The sequence below is a fragment of the Coregonus clupeaformis genome, unplaced genomic scaffold, assembly GCF_020615455.1.
Source record: "Coregonus clupeaformis isolate EN_2021a unplaced genomic scaffold, ASM2061545v1 scaf0120, whole genome shotgun sequence".
NCBI lineage: Eukaryota > Metazoa > Chordata > Actinopteri > Salmoniformes > Salmonidae > Coregonus > Coregonus clupeaformis.
Window position 1 is genome coordinate 560,744 of NW_025533575.1, and position 19,635 is coordinate 580,378.

A 19,635-nucleotide genomic window follows, 5' to 3' on the forward strand; every position below is an offset into this window, starting at 1 on the left:
ATATAGATACACACACACACTCACACAAATATAGATACACACACACAAATATAGATACACACACACAAATATAGATCCCCTCCCTCTCCCTCCCTCCTCCCTCCCCTGGAGGACAGGGCTGTCAGAAAGATGGATGTGGCCCTGCTGGGGCTGGGGTGGGTTGGGATGACCCCCTGTCTCTAGGACAAGGCCACAGAGAGGGGAATGACTTCAGCATACTGTAGCCCTGTCTGTCCGTCCGTCTGGCTAGCGGCCTGTCTTTTTGTCTGTCTTCCTGCCTACCTGTGTGTCTGTCCACCCTTCTGTCAAACTGTACGTACGTCTGTCTGCCTGTGTGTCTCTCTGAGTCTCTGTCGGAGTGTCTACATACCTTGTGTGTGTATGTATGTGTTTGTGTGTGTGTGTGTGTGTGTGTGTGTGTGTGTGTGTGTCCCAGGTAGCTGTGTCACCTGTCTAGTTGGGTAGGGGTTCCTGTATGTATCTGTCTGTTGAAACCATTGGGCCTGTCTCCAGATCTGCTCCTATTACACCTCCTCCTCTAGAGCTTCCTGATCGAACCGTGACCCACCGCAACCACACACACACACACACACGCGCAAGTGCATACACATACACACAGTGCTACACACACACACACATCACATTACACAGACATAGACACGCACACACACACACACAAACTGACCCAAGCGAAGGCCCAGGAATCTTCCCCCAAAATCTTTATGGCTCTTAGCTCTCGCTGACTGACTGACAACGTTGAGGAGGCCAAAGAAAAACATGAGAGGAGAGAAAGGATAGTATAACGTTCTATCACGCTCTGACAGACTGGCTCTGCTACCCAAACGGCACACTATTTCCCTATATAGTGCACTACTCTCGATAAGACCCCTATGAGCCCTGGTCAAAAGAAGTGCACTAAATAGGGAATAGGATGCCATTTGAGACACATATTGAGAGTAAGAGCAGATTCATCTGAGGTCACATTGTTTCAGTATGATAAATGATCCATGTAATCTCATCCATCCCCAACAGCACAACCTGCTGAGACAACCTCCCTCTCTCCTCCTCAGCCATGTAATACTGCTGAGACAACCTCCCTCTCTCCTCCTCAGCCATGTAATACTGCTGAGACAACCTCCCTCTCTCCTCAGCCATGTAATACTGCTGAGACAACCTCCCTCTCTCCTCCTCAGCCATGTAATACTGCTGAGACAACCTCCCTCTCTCCTCAGCCATGTAATACTGCTGAGACAACCTCCCTCTCTCCTCCTCAGCCATGTAATACTGCTGAGACAACCTCCCTCTCTCCTTCTCAGCCATGTAATACTGCTGAGACAACCTTCCTCTCTCCTTCTCAGCCATGTAATACTGCTGAGACAACCTCCCTCTCTCCTCCTCAGCCATGTAATACTGCTGAGACAACCTCCCTAACTCCTCTGCCATGTAATACTGCTGAGACAACCTCCCTCTCTCCTCCTCAGCCATGTAATACTGCTGAGACAACCTCCTCAGCCATGTAATACTGCTGAGACAACCTCCCTCTCTCCTCAGCCATGTAATACTGCTGAGACAACCTCCCTCTCTCCTCCTCAGCCATGTAATACTGCTGAGACAACCTCCCTCTCTCCTCTGCCATGTAATACTGCTGAGACAACCTCCCTCTCTCCTCCTCAGCCATGCAATACTGCTGAGACAACCTCCCTCTCTCCTCAGCCATGTAATACTGCTGAGACAACCTCCCTCTCTCCTCTGCCATGTAATACTGCTGAGACAACCTCCCTCTCTCCTCCTCTGCCATGTAATACTGCTGAGACAACCTCCCTCTCTCCTCCTCTGCCATGTAATACTGCTGAGACAACCTCCCTCTCTCCTCCTCAGCCATGTAATACTGCTGAGACAACCTCCCTCTCTCCTCCTCAGCCATGTAATACTGCTGAGACAACCTCCCTCTCTCCTCCTCAGCCATGTAATACTGCTGAGACAACCTCCCTAACTCCTCTGCCATGTAATACTGCTGAGACAACCTCCCTCTCTCCTCCTCAGCCATCTAATACTGCTGAGACAACCTCCCTCTCTCCTCCTCAGCCATGTAATACTGCTGAGACAACCTCCCTCTCTCCTCAGCCATGTAATACTGCTGAGACAACCTCCCTCTCTCCTCCTCAGCCATGTAATACTGCTGAGACAACCTCCCTCTCTCCTCCTCTGCCATGTAATACTGCTGAGACAACCTCCCTCTCTCCTCTTCAGCCATGTAATACTGCTGAGACAACCTCCCTCTCTCCTCCTCAGCCATGCAATACTGCTGAGACAACCTCCCTCTCTCCTCAGCCATGTAATACTGCTGAGACAACCTCCCTCTCTCCTCTGCCATGTAATACTGCTGAGACAACCTCCCTCTCTCCTCTGCCATGTAATACTGCTGAGACAACCTCCCTCTCTCCTCCTCTGCCATGTAATACTGCTGAGACAACCTCCCTCTCTCCTCCTCTGCCATGTAATACTGCTGAGACAACCTCCCTCTCTCCTCCTCAGCCATGTAATACTGCTGAGACAACCTCCCTCTCTCCTCCTCTGCCATGTAATACTGCTGAGACAACCTCCCCCTCTCTCCTCCTCAGCCATGTAATACTGCTGAGACAACCTCCCCCTCTCCTCCTCAGCCATGTAATACTGCTGAGACAACCTCCCTCTCTCCTCCTCAGCCATGTAATACTGCTGAGACAACCTCCCTCTCTCGTCAGCCATGTAATACTGCTGAGACAACCTCCCTCTCTCCTCAGCCATGTAATACTGCTGAGACAACCTCCCTCTCTCCTCCTCAGCCATGTAATACTGCTGAGACAACCTCCCTCTCTCCTCCTCAGCCATGTAATACTGCTGAGACAACCTCCCCCTCTCTCCTCCTCAGCCATGTAATACTGCTGAGACAACCTCCCTCTCTCCTCAGCCATGTAATACTGCTGAGACAACCTCCCTCTCTCCTCCTCTGCCATGTAATACTGCTGAGACAACCTCCCTCTCTCCTCCTCAGCCATGTAATACTGCTGAGACAACCTCCCTCTCTCCTCCTCAGCCATGTAATACTGCTGAGACAACCTCCCTCTCTCCTCCTCAGCCATGTAATACTGCTGAGACAACCTCCCTCTCTCTCCTCCTCAGCCATGTAATACTGCTGAGACAACCTCCCTCTCTCCTCAGCCATGTAATACTGCTGAGACAACCTCCCTCTCTCCTCCTCAGCCATGTAATACTGCTGAGACAACCTCCCTCTCTCCTCAGCCATGTAATACTGCTGAGACAACCTCCCCCTCTCTCCTCCTCAGCCATGTAATACTGCTGAGACAACCTCCCCTCTCTCCTCAGCCATGTAATACTGCTGAGACAACCTCCCTCTCTCCTCCTCAGCCATGTAATACTGCTGAGACAACCTCCCTCTCTCCTCAGCCATGTAATACTGCTGAGACAACCTCCCTCTCTCCTCCTCAGCCATGTAATACTGCTGAGACAACCTCCCTCTCTCCTCCTCAGCCATGTAATACTGCTGAGACAACCTCCCTCTCTCCTCTGCCATGTAATACTGCTGAGACAACCTCCCTCTCTCCTCCTCAGCCATGTAATACTGCTGAGACAACCTCCCCCTCTCTCCTCCTCAGCCATGTAATACTGCTGAGACAACCTCCCTCTCTCCTCCTCAGCCATGCAATACTGCTGAGACAACCTCCCTCTCTCCTCAGCCATGTAATACTGCTGAGACAACCTCCCTCTCTCCTCCTCAGCCATGTAATACTGCTGAGACAACCTCCCTCTCTCCTCCTCAGCCATGTAATACTGCTGAGACAACCTCCCTCTCTCCTCCTCAGCCATGTAATACTGCTGAGACAACCTCCCCCTCTCTCCTCCTCAGCCATGTAATACTGCTGAGACAACCTCCCTCTCTCCTTCTCAGCCATGCAATAATGCTGAGCCTGACTTCCTCTCAGTGAAACCTGACATGACACGTACACACACACACACACACACACACACACACACACACACACACACACACACGCAAACTCTCTCACACACACTCACACAAACAGAAAAACCTTCCTCATGGAGGCACTGGGAGCCAGGGCTCATGTTCTGCTGCAGGGTCACAGAAGAACCATTCTGGGTCGGCATTCTGGCCGGTTGATGACTAAGTGGTGATGGTTGATTACAGTGATCTCTGGAGTTATGAGACTCAGGAAATCTGAAATGTATTCTGGAGGACAATGGGGAGAAATCATTTTCCTCGTCTTTTTGGCTACTGGAGAAGGCTCAAACAAAATGGTCTCATATTGCCATCTAGTGGCAGTCAGGAAAAACAGGTCAGGCTAGCAAAATATGTGAATCAATAGAGTTGTGAATCAATAGAGTTATGACTCAATAGAGTTGTGAATCAATCGAGTTGTGAATCAATGGAGTTGTGAATCAATAGAGTTGTGAATCAATAGAGTTGTGAATCAATAGAGTTGTGAATAAATAGAGTTGTGAATCAATAGAGTTGTGAATCAATAGAGTTGTGAATCAAAAGAGAAGATTCACTACGACTGCAAATTCACTGAGTAGCCTGAGTGAAACTCAGTTTTCTTTCCAATAGAGTTTTGCCAAGAGGTGTGATTCTCCTTCCGTCACACTCTTTGTACTTCCTTGAAACTACCATAGGAGGAAACATTTGACCAACAAAATCATCACTTTGAATCATCACTCATGACATACCATCTTCTGGAGGACGTTGGCCTTGCATTCCTTGACATCCAGCATGTCACACACACACACACACACACACACACACACACACACACACACACAGCCTCCACCCTGCCCCATACCTTCTTCTGCAGGACGTTGACCTTGCGCTCCTTGACCTCCAGCATGTCCTTGAGGTCGTGTACCTCTCTGCTGAGCGTCCCCTTCTCCTCAGACGTCTCCTGGATCTGGTTAGACTTCTTATTCAGCTGGGAATCTTTCTCTTCCAGACGCAGACGCAGAGCATCCACCTGACACACACAGACATCATCACAAATTACATCTACAGGCAAATAAATGTAATACCCACAGTCCAGTCAATAAGCCTCTCAGAGTAGGAGTGCCCTCCCTATTTGTTATGATTTAAAAGACCAAACTGATCCTAGATCAGCACTTCTAGCCCTGCTCTGAGATGCTTTGGTGAACACGGGTCCGGTTCAGCAAACTGTAAACTATCATACAACAGTGTCACCAAGAGAACATATCCACAATAACCCTAGTAGAGCATTGTCAGGAGAGTTAACGCTGAGCAACATACCTCTGTCTGTAGAATAGCAGAGCGCTGTTCCTTGGCGGTCAGTGACTCCTTGAGGACCTCGATGTGCTGTTTGCTGTCTGAGAACTGGTTGGTTAGAGTCTCCAGCTTGGTCCTTAACCCCATCAGCTCTGTCTCCTTCCTGCTGAGGTCCTGCTTTACCTGGTCAATCTGAGCACAGAAATAGAATCAGTCAACCCCTATAGCTTAGTATTGAGTGTCTTCATTCATACATGATCAGCCCTCTGTCTGTCAAAGGATATTGTATCATCTATAACTGGGATTTTATTATCTCTCTCTCTCTCTCTCTCTCTCTCTCTCTCTCTCTCTCTCTCTCTCTCTCTCTCTCTCTCTCTCTCTCTCTCTCTCTCTCTCTCTCTCTCTCTCTCTCTCTCTCTCTCTCTCTCTCTCTCTCTTCTCTCTCTCTCTCTCTCTCTCTCTCTCTCTCTCTCTCTCTCTCTCTCTCTCTCTCTCTCTCTCTCTCTCTCTCTCTCTCTCTCTCTCTCTCTCTCTCTCTCTCTCTCTCTCTCTCTCTCTCTCTCTCTCTCTCTCTCTCTCTCTCTCTCTCTCTCTCTCTCTCTCTCTCTCTCTCTCTCTCTCTCTCTCTCTCTCTCTCTCTCTCTCTCTCTCTCTCTCTCTCTCTCTCTCTCTCTCTCTCTCTCTCTCTCTCTCTCTCTCTCTCTCTCTCTCTCTCTCTCTCTCTCTCTCTCTCTCTCTCTCTCTCTCTCTCTCTCTCTTTTTCTCTCATGAGGGCCTTTGGACCCAGACAGTTTTAGGAGCTCCCTGTGGAGGTAGTTGTGGCTGAAATAATGGCTGTGTGTACGTATGAGCATGTGTGCATACGTGCACGTGTCTCTCTGTCTCTCCAACAAGCATTACCTGTCAGTGTGTCTGTCTGTCTGCCTGTCAGTGTGTCTGTCTGTCAGTGTGTCTGTCTGTCAGTGTGTCAGTCTGTCTGTCAGTGTGTCAGTCTGTCTGCCTGTCAGTCTGTCTGCCTGTCAGTGTGTCAGTCAGTCAGTCAGTCTGTCTGCCTGTCAGTGTGTCTGTCTGTCTGTCAGTGTGTCAGACTGTCTGTCTGTCTGTCAGTGTGTCAGTCTGTCTGCCTGTCAGTGTGTCAGTCTGTCTGTCAGTGTGTATGTCTGTCTGTCAGTGTGTCAGTATGTCTGCCTGTCAGTGTGTCAGTCTGCCTGTCAGTCAGTCTGTCTGTCTGCCTGTCAGTGTGTCTGTCTGTCTGTCAGTGTGTCAGTCTGTCTGCCTGTCAGTGTGTCAGTCTGTCTGTCAGTGTGTCAGTCTGCCTGTCAGTCAGTCTGTCTGCCTGTCAGTGTGTCAGTCTGTCTGCCCGTCTATATGTCTGCCTGTCTGTGTGTCAGTCTGTCTGTCAGTGTGTCAGTCTGCCTGTCAGTCAGTATGTCTGCCTGTCAGTCAGTGTGTCAGTCTGTCTGCCTGTCAGTCAGTCTGTCTGCCTGTCGGTCAGTGTGTCAGTCTGTCTGCCTGTCTGTCTGTCTGTCTGCCTGTCTATCTGTCTATCTGTCTGCCTGTCGGTCAGTGTGTCAGTCTGTCTGCCTGTCAGTGTGTCAGTCTGTCTGCCTGTCAGTGTGTCAGTCTGTCTGCCTGTCAGTGTGTCAGTCTGTCTGCCTGTCAGTGTGTCAGTCTGTCTGCCTGTCGGTCAGTGTGTCAGTCTGCCTGTCGGTCAGTGTGTCAGTCAGTCTGTCTGCCTGTCGGTCAGTGTGTCAGTCTGTCTGCCTGTCAGTGTGTCAGTCAGTCTGTCTGCCTGTCAGTGTGTCTATCTGTCTGCCTGTCAGTCTGTCTGTCTGCCTGTCAGTGTGTCAGTGTGTCAGTCTGTCTGCCTGTCAGTGTGTCAGTCTGTCAGTCTGTCTGCCTGTCGGTCAGTGTGTCAGTCTGTCTGCCTGTCAGTGTGTCAGTGAGTCTGTCTGCCTGTCAGTGTGTCTATCTGTCTGCCTGTCAGTCTGTCTGTCTGCCTGTCAGTGTGTCAGTGTGTCAGTCTGTCTGCCTGTCAGTGTGTCAGTCTGTCTGCCTGTCGGTCAGTGTGTCAGTCTGTCTGCCTGTCAGTGTGTCAGTCTGTCTGCCTGTCAGTGTGTCAGTCTGTCTGCCTGTCGGTCAGTGTGTCAGTCTGCCTGTCGGTCAGTGTGTCAGTCAGTCTGTCTGCCTGTCGGTCAGTGTGTCAGTCTGTCTGCCTGTCAGTGTGTCTATCTGTCTGCCTGTCAGTGTGTCAGTGTGTCAGTCTGTCTGCCTGTCAGTGTGTCTATCTGTCTGCCTGTCTGTGTGTCTTTATATAACACTTGTTATTCTAGATAATAACTCCCCACACTGTAGCCGATGGGGTTTGTTACTGTGGGGATTTTTTTGCAGTGTCAGCAACGAGTGAACAAAACATCAATTATTTAGTGTGGGTGCACTAGGGTGCACTAGTCAATGTGCTGTCATTTTTTCTGCTTCTACACAATGTCCACATCATGTGTGCACAGCAGCTAGCCATCTACAAACACAGAACATAGTGGAGAGAGAGAGAGAGAGAGAGAGAGAGAGAGAGAGAGAGAGCGAGAGAGAGCGAGGGAGAGAGAGAGAGAGAGAGAGAGAGAGAGAGAGAGAGAGAGAGAGAGAGAGAGAGAGACAGAGAGAGAGAAAGAGGGAGAGAGAAAGGGAGAGACAAAGGGGGGAGAGAGAGAGAGAGAGAGAGAGAGAGAGAGAGAGAGAGAGAGAGAGAGGGAGAGAGAAAGTGAGAGAGAAAGGGGGAGAGGGAGAGAGAGAGAGAGAGAGAGAGAGAGAGACATGGCATCTCAGAGAGAGAGAGAGAGAGAGAGAGAGAGAGAGAGAGAGAGAGAGAAAGAGAGACATGGCATCTCAGAGAGAGAGAGAGAGAGAGAGAGAGAGAGAGAGAGAGAGAGAGAGAGAGAGAGATACTAGAAGCCATAAACATGGTGCCGTGGTTGTTAGTGTTCACAGCACTACTCCAACCAGCGCAGGGAACTAGAAAGAGAGAAAGGAGAAAGAAAGGATAAGAACAGAGAGGAAAGATAAACGTGTCCCAGAGAGTCTAGTGTGATGCCAAACCTCTCAGTGCAGCACTGGGCAGCTCTGCGTCCCTGACCTGGATAGAGACCCAGTGAATGCATCTTACAGGGAGAATCTGCCTTTGTATTAACACTGTGTCTGGACTGATAAGATTGATACAGTGAAGTGTTTCATCATGCTGCCTTGTTGTTGGCTTCCAAACTCTTTCCATACACTGTAAAGACACACAAACATCGATCATACTGTCCTAAGGGCTCCTGGTGTTTCTTTTAAACATGTCTTCTCTGCAAATCAAAAGGAAACGTCATCCCACAGCTTCTTTTGAAGTTTCTTAGAGGGAAGTTTCTCATTTCAGGGTTGGAAAATGTTATCTGTTCTTCTTTGCTCTCTTACAATAGATAACATTATAGTGATTCATATGGACTAGGAACAGCAGTCTAAATGATAGATAACATTATAGTGATTCATATGGACTTGGAACAGCAGTCTAAATGATAGATAACATTATAGTAATTAATATGGACTTGGAACAGCAGTCTAAATGATAGATAACATTATAGTGATTAATATGGACTTGGAACAGCAGTCTAAATGATAGATAACATTATAGTGATTAATATGGACTTGGAACAGCAGTCTAAACAACATTATTAAGCTATGATTATACTGTATATAATATGTAACTGTATAATACAGTCTCAATAACACTGTAAAACAACTGTCCCAGGTCTTGCTCATTCTGGCAGTGCTATAACTAAATAAGTAGCTGGACCAGAGGCAGTCCAAGCTCTGCAGACAACAATTATGTGGGTTTCTCTCGAGGTGAATGATCTATATATTTCTCTCATTGAGAATTGATAGATTTTTCTAATAGTGAACATTCTGGGTTTCTCTCACGTCAATTATCTGGGTTTCTCTAGCATAATAGTGGGTTTTCCTCTCATTCCGGTCACGTGGGTATTCTCTTTAGTGAGGGTCAGTAAGGCAAAGCTGCTGTGTTGTGGAGGTCAGAAAGGATCTAAGAGGTTAAAGGTCAGAGTTCACAGGTTAAAGAGAGAGAGAGAGCACTGTGCGGTGAAGTTCTTCCTTACTGCAGACACCTCCTGCTGCAGGTCGGCAGCCTTCTGCTTAAGCTCCTCCCCCTGGACCTCTCTCTGAGACAGCTCCTCCTTCAGCTGCTCTACCTGTCAGGAGAGTCAGTTCCCTGGCTGTTACCAGGACGATAAGCACCACCACCAATCAGGAGCCACGATGTAGGCAGCACGGGGCCAATCAGCACCCAGCTTAGGACAGCCAATCAACAACCACCTTGCATGCTGTATGTCTGGTTCGCTAATCATCACACACGCCTTACAAATACAATATGGTATTTTCAATATAACCTTGGAAAAGTTTCCAAAAGCAGTCAATCATTGGTAACAAGAACACAATAATACATGAACACATGCTTGCCTCTAGTGTAGAGAGCAGGTTGCTGGTTCAAATGGAAAACATAGAAAACTGAAGGCAAGATCCATCAGTCACAGAAGGTGAATGATAATCAACATGCTCTTTAAACAGCCCTGTGTACTGTACTATGTCAACTGTAGTTTGTGGTGATCTGTTGTTACCTTGTTCTTCATGAACTTGGTGTGTGATCTGTAGACCTCCATCTGTTTCACCTCCTCCTCTCTCTCCTCAGTACTCAGAGCCCCGTTAGACTTCAACATCTGAATCTCCTCCTCCAGGTCCCTCAGACCACGCTCCAGAGACTGGACCTTAGAGTCCTACCACAGGAGAACACACACACAGTTAGACACACACACACACACTTCCTCCATGTCCCTCAGACCACTCTCCAGAGACTGGACCTTAGAGTCCTGGGACGGGGTGTCACGCCCTGATGGAGAGAACTCTTGTTGGTTGGGTCAGGGTGTGAGTCTTCTGTTTAGAGTCTAGTATTTGTATTTCTATGTTTGGCCGGGTGTGATTCCCAATCAGAGGCAGCTGTCGCTCGTTGTCTCTGATTGGGGATCATACTTAGGCAGCCAGTTTTCCTGCCTGGGTTGTGGGATCTTGTTTGTGTTTCGGTGAGTTTGGCTTGTTTGTGTATAGCCTTCCGACGTCATGTTTCGTTGACTTTTGTTGTTTTGTCAGTGTGTATTCAGTTTAATAAACATGTTCGGATCCCACGCTGCACCTTGGTCTGACCCGTCTCTCAACATTCGTGACATGGGGGGAGAGGAGGTTAAAACACACTAGCATGCACACACTCACCATTATCGTTATTTTATTATGTTACTATTTCATTTTTTGCAAATTTTTCGTACTTTTTAACTCTGCATTGTTGGGAAAGGGCTTGTAAGTATGCGTTTCACGGTAAAGTCTACACCTGTTGTATTCAGCGCATGTGACAAATATGACACCTTCTTATCCCTCCAGGTCTCTCAGTAGAAAGATGGAGTGTATCAAAGGTGCAAAAGGGTCAAGTTTAAAGAGCAGATGTGAGGGTATGGAAGAAAGGAAGCAGGATAAATATAGAGGTGGAGAAACAGAGGGATACATATAGAGGTGGAGAAACAGAGGATGGGAACAAGGAGGAGGTGAGGCCTGTTTGATGTTGACTGATTACAGTCAACACATCTTAGTCATGTGTGTGTGTGTGTGTGTGTGTGTGTGTGTGTACAGGTGTGTACAGGTGGCAACACTTCTTAGTCAAGGTGTTGTCTGTGTGTCTATGTTAGTTATCTCATATGACTCACATTGTATTATTACAGTTTCTCACATTCTACAGGAAGTCAACCTCTCACCACACACACAAGCTTGGACAAACACACACACAACACACACACACCTTCATCTTGATGACGGTCTTGATGACGGTCTTGATGACGTTCTCACTTTGGCATTCTAAGTGAAACATGAGCATAAACTCTCTCTCTCTCTCAGTCTCTCTCTCTCTCTCTCTCTCTCTCTCGCTCTCTCTCTCTCTCTCTATCTCTCACCTTCATCTCGATGACGGTCTGCAGGGCCTTGGTCTTGGCTGATTCAGGGGCTCCTTCATAGCTCCGTCGGTGCAGCTCCTGAGAAGAGACAGGGTAGACAGCAGCATGGTGGTGGTTAACACCCCGAGGAGAGAACACAACAGCATGGTGACTGCCATCATGACCAGCAGGACAGAAGACTGTGTGTTGGTCATGGCCAGCAGGAGCTATAGGGATGAAGTGTCTTTCCCTAGCCGTGATAATTCTGGCTAGCACCGTCGGGTCCATTCCACCATCCCACATCCTCACAAGTCAATGGAGAGTCGGCTTCAAAGCTAACGCTAATAGTGTTCTCAGAGCTAACGTACAAAGCAGAAAGCTAACAGCGCTCTACTCCTTTAACCTACAACACTCAAACGCTTCCACTAGCGTTTTATGCTAAAACCACTAAAGCTAGCCTTCCTAATGGTAATCTAGACTCTTAATGTGTCTGCCCTTCACTAGTGTACTGTCTCTGTCTCTGAACCAGTTGTGATGTTAGAGAGAGAGAGAGAGAGGGGACTGAAGAGAGAGAGAGAGAGAGAGGGGGGACTGAGAGAGAGAGAGAGAGAGAGAGAGAGAGAGAGAGGGGGGGACTGAGAGAGAGAGAGAGAGAGAGAGAGAGAGAGGGGGGGACTGAAGAGAGAGAGAGAGAGAGAGAGAAATCTAAGTCAAGTTGCCTTGCTCCTGTCCTGTGAATGATGGTGGCTGCCTAAGTGTGTATGCATCAGTGGTCCTGTTTAAAAGATATAATTGGAGAATGGGAGTTGTACTGAGCGTCCTACAAACAGAACTAAGGCAGCCTCTCTAGTGGAGAAGACATGGCTAACAAAGGAGAGAGCTTCTGACGCTGGGGGCAGTGGTGGAAATGGACTGTATAGTGCACACACACGACGACTGCAAAGGCATGGACACACACACATTCACATCATAGACACACACACAGACTCCCATGGATGACTTTAACAAAAAATAGACTCTCTGTGACATGTGGATGTGTCCATGTCAAATCATGTGGAAATGTTTGTTCTACCCATCCAATGCAATGTGTCTGAACCACTGCAGCTAGTTGAGTTCCACAGGAAAGGACCAGTATGTCTGGACTATGACAGAGTGTTTACCCATGTGTCTTGTCTTTGGGGGATTTGTTAGAAGTGTAAATGAGCAATTGGCAGCTGAACAGCCTTTTACTATTGGTATGAGTTACAGCAGAGGGGTCAGATAAAGTACCTGGAACAGCCTTTCCTATTGATGAGAGAGAGAGAGAGAGAGAGAGAGAGAGAGAGAGAGAGAGAGAGAGAGAGAGAGAGAGAGAGAGAGAGAGAGAGAGAGAGAGAGAGAGAGAGAGAGAGAGAGAGAGAGAGAGAGACAGAGAAGGGCCTTCTATGCCATCAAAAAGGAACATAAAATTTGACATACCAATTAGGATCTGGCTAAAAATACTTGAATCAGTTATAGAACCCATTGCCCTTTATGGTTCTGAGGTCTGGGGTCCGCTCACCAACCAAGAATTCACAAAATGGGACAAACACCAAATTGAGACTCTGCATGCAGAATTCTGCAAAAACATCCTCCGTGTACAACGTAAAACACCAAATAATGCATGCAGAGCAGAATTAGGCCAATACCCGCTAATTATCAAAATCCAGAAAAGAGCCGTTAAATTCTATAACCACTTAAAAGGAAGCGATTCCCAAACCTTCCATAACAAAGCCATCACCTACAGAGAGATTAACTTGGAGAAGAGTCCCCTAAGTAAGCTGGTCCTGGGGCTCTGTTCACAAACACAAACAGACCCCACAGAGCCCCAGGACAACAACAACAACAACAACACAATTAGACCCAACCAAATCATGAGAAAACAAAAAGATCATTACTTGACACATTGGAAAGAACAAACAAAAAAACTGAGCAAACTAGAATGCTATTTGGCCCTAAACAGAGAGTACACAGTGGCAGAATACCTGACCACTGTGACTGACCCAAACTTAAGGAAAGCTTTGACTATGTACAGACTCAGTGAGCATAGCCTTGCTATTGAGAAAGGCCGCCGTAGGCAGACCTGGCTCTCAAGAGAAGACAGGCTATGTGCACACTGCCCACAAAATGAGGTGGAAACTGAGCTGCACTTCCTAACCTCCTGCCAAATGTATGACCATATTAGAGACACATATTTCCCTCAGATTACAGCGATCCACAAAGAATTCGAAAACAAACCCAATTTTGATAAACTTCCTTATCTACTGGGTGAAAAACCACAGTGTGCCATCACAGCTGCAAGATTTGTGACCTGTTGCCACAAGAAAAGGGCAACCAGTGAAGAACAAACACCATTGTAAATACAACCCATAGAGAGAGAGAGAGAGAGAGAGTGTGCTCCCGAGTGGCGCAGCGGTCTAAGGCGCTGCATCTCAGTGCTTGAGGAGTCACTACAGACCCCCTGGTTCGATTCCAGGCTGTATCACAAACGGCCGTGATTGGGAGTCCCATAGGGCGGCGCACAATTGGCCCAGAGTCGTCCGGGTTTGGCCGGTGTAGGCTGTCATTGTAAATAAGAATTTGTTCTTAACTGACTTGCCTAGTTAAATAAAGGTACAAAATAAAATAAAAAGACAGACACACAAACAGTGTGAGACTCATTTCTCAGGAGTTAGCAATGTACACACACACACAGGGTTCATAGGCGTGTTAAAGGGAAGTCAGATAGATCTTTATGAGTTTACTGCTTTATAACTGTTCTGCTAAGAAAAGAGTTGGAGCAGATACTGCTGTTCTCTAAGTAATACAAAAACTATGTCTCTCCCTGACACGTTCCTTCCCTCCCTCTCTCCCCCTTTCTCTATTGCTCTTCTCTAACTCAACACTCTCTCTCAATTCAATTTCAATTCAATTCAATTTAAGGGCTTTATTGGCATGGGAAACATTCAGTGGGGAGAACAAGTATTTGATACACTGCTTACAAAGCATGTAGAGGTCTGTAATTTTTATCGTAGGTACACTTCAACTGCGAGAGACGGAATCTAAAACAAAAATCCAGAAAATCACATTGTTTGATTTTTAAGTAATTCATTTGCATTTTATTGCATGACAGAAGTATTTGATACATCAGAAAAGCATAATTTAATATTTGGTACAGAAACCTTTGTTTGCAATTACAGAGATCATACGTTTCCTGTATGTCTTGACCAGGTTTGCACACACTGCAGCAGGGATTTTGGCCCACTCCTCCATACAGACCTTCTCCAGATCCTTCAGGTTTCGGGGCTGTCGCTGGGCAATACGGACTTTCAGCTACCTCCAAAGATTTTCTATTGGGTTCAGATCTGGAGACTGGCTAGGCCACTCCAGGACCTTGAGATGCTTCTTAAGGAACCACTCCTTAGTTGCCATGGCTGTGTGTTTCGGGTCGTTGTCATGCTGGAAGACCCAGCCACGACTCATCTTCAATGCTCTTACTGAGGGAAGGAGGTTGTTGGCCAAGATCTCGCGATACATGGCTCCATCCATCCTCCCCTCAATACGGTGCAGTCGTCCTGTCCCCTTTGCAGAAAAGCATCCCCAAAGAATGATGTTTCCACCTCCATGCTTCACGGTTGGGATGGTGTTCTTGGGGTTGTACTCATCCTTCTTCTTCCTCCAAACACGGCGAGTGGAGTTTAGACCAAAAAGCTACATTTTTGTCTCATCAGACCACATGACCTTCTCCCATTCCTCCTCTGGATCATCCAGATGGTCATTGGCAAACTTCAGACGGGCCTGGACATGCGCTGGCTTGAGCAGGGGGACCTTGCGTGCGCTGCAGGATTTTAATCCATGACGGCGTAGTGTGTTACTAAAGGTTTTCTTTGAGACTGTGGTCCCAGCTCTCTTCAGGTCATTGACCAGGTCCTGCCGTGTAGTTCTGGGCTGATCCCTCACCTTCCTCATGATCATTGATGCCCCACGAGGTGAGATCTTGCATGGAGCCCCAGACCGAGGGTGATTGACCGTCATCTTGAACTTCTTCCATTTTCTAATAATTGCGCCAACAGTTGTTGCCTTCTCACCAAGCTGCTTGCCTATTGTCCTGTAGCCCATCCCAGCCTTGTGCAGGTCTACAATTTTATCCCTGATGTCCTTACACAGTTCTCTGGTCTTGGCCATTGTGGAGAGGTTGGAGTCTGTTTGATTGAGTGTGTGAACAGGTGTCTTTTATACAGGTAACGAGTTCAAACAGGTGCAGTTAATACAGGTAATGAGTGGAGAATAGGAGGGCTTCTTAAAGAAAAACTAACAGGTTGTCACGATCGTCTTGGAAAGGAGTAGACCAAAGCGCAGCGTGTTGCACGAACATGATGCTTTATTTAATTAAAGCGAAACACGAAACAACAAAACAAATAACGATTCGTGAAGTCCACAGTGACAATGACTGACTAGGAACAAAAACCCACAACACCCAAAGGAAAACATACAGATTAAATATGGCTCCCAATCAGAGACAACCAGCCGACAGCTGACACTCGTTGCCTCTGATTGGGAGTCACACATGCAAACATAGACATAGACAACCTAGAACAACCCACATAGAAAATGAACACATAGAATGCACACACCCTGGCTCAACATATAGAGTCCCAGAGCCAGAGTGTGACAGTACCCCCCCCTAAAGGCGCGGACTGCGACCGCGTCTTAACAAAACCCCAAACAGGGGAGGGCTGGGTGGGCATTCCTCCTCGGAGGCGGCTCCGGCTCCGGCCTTGACCACCACCCCTCCATAATTCCCCCCGTAGCGCCCCTGGTCCGGTCTGACCCCGCTGGCAGGATCTGGACTGGACATTGACGGAGCGGATTGCTTACGCTCCGTTGTGGAGCAGCTGACCGGTCTTACCAGGCTGACGACTCGCACCCCGGGCTTGGTGCGAGTAGCAGGAACGGGCTGAACCAGGCTGACGACTCGCACCCCTGGCTTGGTGCGAGTGGCAGGAACGGGCTGGACCAGGCTGGACGACTCGCACCCTGGCTTGGTGCGAGTGGCAGGAACGGGCTGGACCAGGCTGACGACTCGCACCCCTGGCTTGGTGCGTGGAGCAGGGAAAGGCCGGGCTGGGCTGGCGACGCACCCCCGTAGGCTTAGTGCGTGGAGCAGGGACAGGCCGGGCTGGGCTGGCGACGCACACCGTAGGTTTGGTGCGTGGAGCAGGGACAGGCCGGGCTGGGCTGGCGACGCACCCCGTAGGCTTAGTGCGTGGAGCAGGGACAGGCCGGGCTGGGCTGGCGACGCACACCGTAGGTTTGGTGCGTGGAGCAGGGACAGGCCGGGCTGGGCTGGCGACGCACCCCGTAGGCTTGGTGCGTGGAGCAGGGACAGGCCGGGCTGGGCTGGCGACGCACCCCGTAGGCTTAGTGCGTGGAGCAGGGACAGGCCGGGCAGGGCTGGCGACGCACACCGTAGACTTGGTGCGTGGAGCAGGAACAGGCCGGGCAGGGCTGTCGACGCACACCGTAGACTTGGTGCGTGGAGCAGGAACAGGCCGGGCTGGGCTGGCGACGCACACCGTAGGTTTGGCGCGTGGAGCAGGAACAGGCCGGGCAGGGCTGTCGACGCACACCGTAGACTTGGTGCGTGGAGCAGGAACAGGCCGGGCAGGGCTGTCGACGCACACCGTAGACTTGGTGCGTGGAGCAGGAACAGGCCGGGCAGGGCTGTCGACGCACACCGTAGACTTGGTGCGTGGAGCAGGAACAGGCCAGGCTGGGCTGGCGACGCACACCGTATGTTTGGCGCGTGGAGCAGGAACAGGCCGGGCAGGGCTGTCGACGCACACCGTAGACTTGGTGCGTGGAGCAGGAACAGGCCGGGCTGGACTGGCGACGCACACCGTAGGCTTAGTGCGAGGAGCAGGAACAGGCCGGGCTTGGCTGACGACGCACCCCGTAGGCTTGGTGCGTGGAGCAGGGACAGGCCGGGCTGGGCTGGCGACGCACACCGTAGGTTTAGTGCGAGGAGCAGGAACAGGCCGGGCAGAGCTGTCGACGCACACCGTAGACTTGGTGCGTGGAGCAGGAACAGGCCGGGCAGGGCTGTCGACGCACACCGTAGGTTTGGTGCGTGGAGCAGGAACAGGCCGGGTAGGACTGGCGACGCACACCGTAGGCTTGGTGCAAGAGGCAGGAACAGGCCGGACCGGGCTGGAGACGCGCACCGTCCATTTGGTGCGAGGGGCCGTAACAGGCCGGACCGTACTGGGGACACACACCACTGGCTCTACTCCGGGAACTGGAACGGGCCGGACCGGACTGGTAACACACCCCAGTACCTCTCGCCGTGCCTCTAAACCTCCTTTCCCTACTTTGACCAGTGGCCCCCGTAACCTGGTGGCCTTTTGAATACGCCCCTTCTCTGCCTCCGTCAGCCCCGTCGTCCATGCCCTGTGCCCCCCCCTAAAAAATTATTGGGGGTGCCTCTCGTCCGTCCGACGATGGCACTGCTGACGCCGCTGCTCCTCTCTCGCCAGGGCCTTGATCCTACCCCAAGGTCCCTTGCCCCCGAGCATGTCCTCCCAGGACCACACTTTGCCCACCTGGGCCATCGCCAGCCTCTCCATCTCCTTTCCCGGCGCTTCCTCCCATGTCCAGTCTGCCTGCTCCTGGACACGCTGCTTGGTCGTTGTATGGTGGGTTTTTCTGTCACGATCGTCTTGGAAAGGAGTAGACCAAAGCGCAGCGTGTTGCACGAACATGATGCTTTATTTAATTAAAGCGAAACACGAAACAACAAAACAAATAACGATTCGTGAAGTCCACAGTGACAATGACTGACTAGGAACAAAAACCCACAACACCCAAAGGAAAACATACAGATTAAATATGGCTCCCAATCAGAGACAACCAGCCGACAGCTGACACTCGTTGCCTCTGATTGGGAGTCACACATGCAAACATAGACATAGACAACCTAGAACAACCCACATAGAAAATGAACACATAGAATGCACACACCCTGGCTCAACATATAGAGTCCCAGAGCCAGAGTGTGACACAGGTCTGTGAGAGCCGGAATTATTACTGGTTGGTAGGTGATCAAATACTTATGTCATGCAATAAAATGCAAATTAATTACTTAAAAATCATACAATGTGATTTTCTGGATTTTTGTTTTAGATTCCGTCTCTCACAGTTGAAGTGTACCTATGATAAAAATTACAGACCTCTACATGCTTTGTAAGTAGAGAAAACCTGCAAAATCGGCAGTGTATCAAATACTTGTTCTCCTCACTGTATGTATGTTAACATTGCCAAAGCAAGTGAAGTAGATAATAAACAAAAGTGAAATAAACAATAAAAATGTACAGTAAACAATACACTCACAAAAGTTCCAAAAGAATAAATACATTTCAAATGTCATATTATGTGCAAATAGTTAAAGTACTAAAGGGAAAATAAATAAACATAAATATGGGTTGTATTTACAATGGTGTTTGTTCTTCACTGGTTGCCCTTTTCTTGTGGCAACAGGTCACACATCTTGCTGCTGTGATGGCACACTGTGAATTTCACCCAATAGATATGGGAGTTTATCAAAATTGGTTTTTTTTTTAAATTCTTTGTGGATCTCTGTAATCTGAGGGAAATATGTGTCTCTAATATGGTCATACATTTGGCAGGAGGTTAGGAAGTGCAGCTCAGTTTCCACCTCATTTTGTGGGCAGTGTGCACATAGCCTGTCTTCTCTTGAGAGCCAGGTCTGTCTACGGCGGCCTTTCTCAATAGCAAGGCTATGCTCACTGAGTCTGTACATAGTCAAAGCTTTCCTTAAGTTTGGGTCAGTCACAGGTATTCTGCCACTGTGTACTCTCTGTTTAGGGCCAAATAGCATTATAGTTTGCTCTGTTTTTTGGTTAATTTTTTCCAATGTGTCAAGTAATGATCTTTTTGTTTTCTCATGATTTGGTTGGGTCTAATTGGGTTGTTGTCCTGGGGCTCTGTGGGGTCTGTTTGTGTTTGTGAACAGAGCCCCAGGACCAGCTTGCTTAGGGGACTCTTCTCCAGGTTCATCTCTCTGTAGGTGATGGCTTTGTTATGGAAGGTTTGGGGATCGCTTCCTTTTAAGTGGTTGTAGAATTTAATGTCTCTCTCTCTCTCTCCCTGACAGTTTCCTTCCCTCCCTCTCTCCCCCTTTCTCTATTGCTCTCCTCTAACTCAACGCTCTCTCTCTCCCTCCCTCCATCCCCCCTCTCTCCCTCCCTCCATCCCCCCTCTCTCTCTCCCTCCCTCCATCCCTGGCTTTCTTCCTCACCACATCTTCTTTCC

General features: G+C 48.9%; 1 protein-coding gene across 11 annotated transcripts in view; it reads right to left on the reverse strand.

Annotated features, from left to right (window-relative positions):
* Positions 1 to 19,635, reverse strand: part of LOC121559980 (ELKS/Rab6-interacting/CAST family member 1-like) — a 507,203-nt gene that overhangs the window by 356,550 nt on the left and 131,018 nt on the right. For 6 of the 11 annotated variants that reach the window (XM_045213520.1, XM_045213519.1, XM_045213522.1 and 3 more), the window contains exons 7-11: positions 11,329 to 11,406; positions 9,955 to 10,110; positions 9,436 to 9,528; positions 5,315 to 5,482; positions 4,860 to 5,027 (exon numbers count right to left, since the gene is read on the reverse strand). In XM_045213520.1, coding sequence (XP_045069455.1) covers positions 4,860 to 5,027; positions 5,315 to 5,482; positions 9,436 to 9,528; positions 9,955 to 10,110; positions 11,329 to 11,406 — 663 coding nt within the window. The remainder of the gene's footprint in view (positions 1 to 4,859; positions 5,028 to 5,314; positions 5,483 to 9,435; positions 9,529 to 9,954; positions 10,111 to 11,328; positions 11,407 to 19,635) is intronic. The other 5 variants (XM_045213525.1, XM_045213523.1, XM_045213524.1 and 2 more) reach the window with 1 other exon arrangement.